This window comes from Erpetoichthys calabaricus, chromosome 10, assembly GCF_900747795.2.
Source record: "Erpetoichthys calabaricus chromosome 10, fErpCal1.3, whole genome shotgun sequence".
Taxonomy (NCBI): Eukaryota; Metazoa; Chordata; class Cladistia; order Polypteriformes; family Polypteridae; genus Erpetoichthys; species Erpetoichthys calabaricus.
The window spans coordinates 87808478-87813948 of NC_041403.2; the positions used below are offsets into that span (position 1 = coordinate 87808478).

General features: G+C 37.9%; 1 protein-coding gene across 1 annotated transcript; it reads right to left on the reverse strand.

Annotated features, from left to right (window-relative positions):
- Nucleotides 1-1250: 1250 nt before the first annotated feature.
- LOC127529326 (SCAN domain-containing protein 3-like) lies at nt 1251-2792 on the reverse strand. The gene has a single exon (XM_051932449.1). The coding sequence runs from the start codon at nt 2790-2792 to the stop codon at nt 1251-1253; it is 1542 nt and encodes a 513-aa protein (XP_051788409.1).
- Nucleotides 2793-5471: the final 2679 nt, after the last annotated feature.

Genomic DNA, 5471 nt, shown 5'->3' on the forward strand with positions numbered 1-5471 from the left:
GTTTCCTCTCACGATCTCTTCTCAACCTTTCTCCAATCTCGCAGGTTGCTGTGTGGCAATCCAAAGAGTAAGGAAGAACCAATGCTTCTTTCTTGAACTCCAAACGCCGACTGACGGAAAATCACAGAAGTGTGTCCGACTTATATACTCTGACTGCCGACTCCAAGAAGTGGGTGAACATTCGATTTGGACGAAGTGCTGCCAACGACGGTCGATAGAAACACAAAAAACCACAGTCTCGACAACAAAGCAGGTGTCGACACCAGATCTAAACACAAAGCACGGTGTCGACGCCAAATCTAAACACAAAGAGTGGTATCGACAGTGTTTGTAAACAAAAGTAACAACCAAGGTGTTGTGTATTCAGCCAGTACAAACAGCACATAGTCTCCTTTAGTTCAATCCTCTTTAATCACCACACTCCAACCTCATCCAACGATCCTCCCCCTCACTTCCTCTCCTCCTCCATCACTACTGCCCTCTACTGAACACAGCAGGAACACCACACAAGGCAGTGAATTCGCGGACAAACAAAGATCAAGATCCAAATGAAGATTATATATAAAGATATTTGAAACTTGAAAATACACCAGCAGACATAATGGACTATTTTTCTTATGCTTTCAACGTCATGTAGATTCTAATTATTATTTGATTGAATGACCTTCTTTTGTTTATGACTTGTAATTTTAAAGTAACATTTTTTTGAATGACCTTAATGCCATCCAATTTTCTCATGGGTGCCACCGTTTTAGCCATTGCATGAAGTATAAGTCAAGAGAGGTTATACTTAAGCCGTATAACACAGCGGTTCTCAACCTTTTGAGATTCAAGGACCACTTAAAAAATGTGTGTCTCAGCCACGGACCACTACTGAAAATTTTGTTACTGACGCACTAGAAATTTATATAATATATAACTATACTTTCGTATACAACTATACATATAATAGTTAGTACTACTAACTTGGTGTAACTATATAAGAAATACAGTTACTACACTTGAGTGACTTGACTATAATTATAATAAAGTTGATATTTAAAATTATTTATTATATATTTTAATAAATGTTTCAACTTCAAATTAAAAAGTATAATATTCGTTTTACAATTTACATTGATGTTTGCATACACCGTTTCATCAATTTTTATGTCAAATATGAAACAAATTGTAATTGCATCCTTTTGTAATGAACAAATGTCACTTACTGCTAACAATAGTTAGTATTAGAAATAATGCTACATTTAATTTTAGTGCGAGCCTTGAGCTTGCAAATTTGAGCACAGCTTATCCAAACGGGGTGTAATGCTTGAAAGACTCAATCGGAGTTCATCTTCGACTTCAAGCCGTGAACGACATTTTGTTTTAATTGTAACCAGTGCAGAAAATCCACATTCACAAAGATATGATGTCGCAAAGGGTAAAATTATTTTGAAAGCTTTCTGAGACAGTTCTGGATACTCATGTGAAGCTGGTGTCCAAAATTTCATCAAGCTCACTCTCGGATGCATCATCTTCAATGTAGTATCACTGGTCAGTTCAATTAATTGGTTTAATTCCGATGTTGGTAAATTTAATGAATCAATGTGTGCAAGAAACGGACTGGAAACCCACGAAAAACTCTCAACGTTCAAATCACCAAAGTAGAAGTTAAATTGATCCAGCAATGATTGAATATGTTCAGAAATCAATTTCACCAACTCGGGCTTGTTGATTTCAGCATTTTCTTGTTTCTCGGTGAATTCATGCAATTGATCAAACATTTCAAAGTTACCCTGAAATAATCTTGTCTTCCACAGATCAAGTTTTTTCATAAAAGCAGACACTTTATCATTGAGGGTAATTAAGTTTGTGTGCTTCCCTTGCAGAGATGAATTCAGTTTATTCAGCTGTTCAAAAATGTCAGCCAAGTAAGCCAGAGCAGCAACCCATGAATTGTCATTCAAATGAACAACAAGCTGTGAATTTTTTCCTCCAAGAAACTCTCTCACCACATCACGTAATTCAAACAGTCTGTTAAACACTTCTCCCCTTGATAACCAGCGAACTTCAGTGTGCATCAGTAACTGTTCATGATCAAAATCCATATTCGAACATAATGAAGCAAAGAGACGAGAATTCAGTGGATGAGCCTTGATGTAATTAACAATTTTTATGGCCTGATCAAAAATAGATTTCAAGTTCGCGCTCATTCTTTTACTCGCAAGACTTTCCCGATGAATCATACAGTGCGTAAATGTGGCAGTTGGCACATTAGAACGCACACGTTCCCACAAGCCTGTTCGTTTTCCAGTCATTGCTGCAGCACCATCCGTGCACACTCCGATACACCAGGACCATTCGATGCTATTGGCTGCCATAAAATTATCAAGGATAGCAAAAAGTTCTGCACTTGTTGTGTGACCCGGACAAACTTTACAAAATAAAAAATCTTCTTCAACTTCATCCATCCAGATATATCTGACATAAGCTATTAATTGTGCCTGGCCGGAAACATCCGTTGATTCGTCCAATTGAATAGCAAATTGTTTACAATCTTGCAGCCTTGAAATCAACTGTTCTTCAACGTCAGCTGCCGCCAAAGTTATACGTCGTTGAATTGTGTCGTTTGAAATTGGAATTGTTTTCAGTTTACTTGCCAAGGCTTTACCAAACATCTCTCGACACATATCTATAGCAGCAGGCATTATCAGAGTTTCTGCAATTGTGTGAGGCTTTTTGGCCTGTGCAACTCGGATAGCCACTAAAAATGATGCTCTTAAAGCCTTCTCATTGACTTTAGTTGCTTGCATTGCAGTATGCAAGACTTCTGATTATCAAGTGAATGTTTCTTGCGCATAAAATATTCCAATGGTTTCTCCGAGCAGTCAGTATGATTAGTTTTAAGATGTCTTCGGAGTTTCACAGGTTTCATCGCTTCATTTGCAAGAATTTGTGAACATATTACACACTGTGGTCTGGGTTGATCATTTACTATGACGCATATAAACCCAAAGCGCAAATACTTTTCATCATACCGTCGTATGGGAGTTCGTCTTTTTTTCTCATTTGATTCACACACAGGTTGTGAAGATGAGTCTGAGGAATCATCATCGTTGTCCTTATGTTCGGTTGCTTTCTTTATTAAAAATCTATCCATATGTTCAATCAATTTAATTACTTTATTAGTTTTCAAATAAAAAAGTGTATTTTTGAATGTCAATATAAATGGGAAGACGCCAGGGCCCATCTGATTTCCGGTGTAACTAAATTACTAAAAGGAAACATAAAATCGAAATGCACTTTTTCGCTATCGCCATCTAGCGATTGAAATGAATCAATAATTTCAAAAAGTTACAACATCTATTCTTTTTCATGTTTTTAATTTTTAAAATACATGCAATTCAGGCTTTGCTCGCGGACCACCAGGCAAATGTCCGCGGACCACTAGTGGTCCACGGACCACAGGTTGAGAACCGCTGGTATAACACACATGTTAGGCCTCTTCTTGAATGCTATGTGCAGTTTTGGTCTCCACAGGAAAGCTAGAGGAAGGACAAAGAAGAGCAATTAGACTCATTCCAGAACTGTATAAGCTATGAAGTGGCTGAATAATATTAGTTTAAACAAATGGGGATTGAATAGGTAACATGATGTAATTGTTTAAAAATATGAAAAGAGTTAGTGCCAGGATCCCAGCTGTTACATTAAAATAAATTCTTCAAGTAGACCACGGCTATAAACTTATTATGGGTAGATTTCACATATGCAAGAAAGTTCTTTCTTCACACAAAGAAACATAGGCATGTTGAACAAGTTACCAAGAAGTGTGGTAAACAGTAGGACTTTGGGGACCTTCAAAATGCAACTTGATTAAATTAGGTGAATAGGAAAGATGAGCTTTGTTATGTTGAATGGTCTTTTTGTCAAAGTTGTTCTAATGGTCTAATAAGATAACCACCAAACACTTCAATCAGATAAACCAATTGACTTATTCTGGCATATCAAATGTGAAGGTGTTACTTTGACCATGTTTTTACTGTGGCAGATGGCCGGGGCCTTGCCTGGTTGGGACGCTCTTCTGATGGAAGGACCGGGGTAGAGGGCTTCTGGAACTATCCTGGACCCCCTGGCCACGGGCCCCATCAAGGTTGAGCTTCCAAACTCCAATCCTGTGGCCCCGATGCAATCCAGGGGGGTTGCAATCTCATGTTCCGGGGGAGGTATTACCATGAACTCATCCTCTCCCCTGGTCCTTCCATCACAGAGGCATCCTGGTCAAGCAAGGTCCTTGGCCATCTGCCACACTTCATAATAAGAAGTCTTTATCAGTTGATCAGAACACTGACATGTAAATGGCATTTAAAACACATTTTGTTATTGAATGAAGTGAGATAGTTGAAGGAATTTTTTGGAACACTTGGTATGGCAATGGTCTACCCACATGCAAGCAAGTCTAAGATTCCTAAAGCCATTCAAAAACAAATTGCTCATTCATTCCAGGTCCACTGGATCAAGTCCTCATCAATCATTCTTGTCCAAAACTCAAAAACATATTGTTCAGCTTACACAGCATGTGACCATCATTCTTTTGGTCCAAACCCTTTCCGAGTAGTTTTTAGCTTTACTGCAGCTTTTAATATTTTGAAGAAAGTGCATATGCTTTCTCATTGTTGGCATAATTACTTTTTTTTAATGGCATTATTTAAAAAACATGCTGAAAACAGCACTTGTGTTTGAGCCTTTATATGACCAGGCAAATCAAGACCCTGACTGTCTTTTTTAAAAAAAGAAAAGAAAAAAGAAACCAAAAGGAAATATTTTAGTTAATTTAGAAGGAAAAGTTTCAGAAGGATTTAAGAGAATACACAGCAGTAAATGAAATGATCAAATTAAGCTCTGTGCTTTAAGGTGTTTAGTAAAAAAAAAGTAGAAATAACTGCTTTAAATTGGGCACAAAGGACCAGGTACATAAAGAACCTCCATTTTTAACATTTGATAGTCCTTCACAACCACCTGAATTAAGAGCTCCACTCCCAGGGTACAAACTGAAAACCACTGACTTGTTTTGACAGGGTTATCCTTGATCACCTCAGACTTAACCGTCAGGTCCCCTCAGAGAAGTGCTAAACATCAGACCTTATTATTACACACACACACACAACAATCAAGAAAAGTTTAAAGGATAAAATAAGATTTATTGCACAGAAATACCCTTCTCCCGCTCACAATCACAGTTTACAGAAAGATTAACATAAAAAGCCCATCATCCCCAATTCTAGCAATCAGCTAACTCTGAGATCTCTTGAGTGACAGCAGTATGTAATCTCCCAAGTCCTCTTTAGTTTCCCTGATAGACAAAGAGCTTTGACAGAAAAATATTATATTTTGCTAACCTCAGTAATACTGAGCTTGTTCCTCTTTCAGTCTCTGTCTTCCTTGGTCTCCTGGCTTCTGTTCCCTGACAAGCCTCCATTAAGTCGGCCCATTTT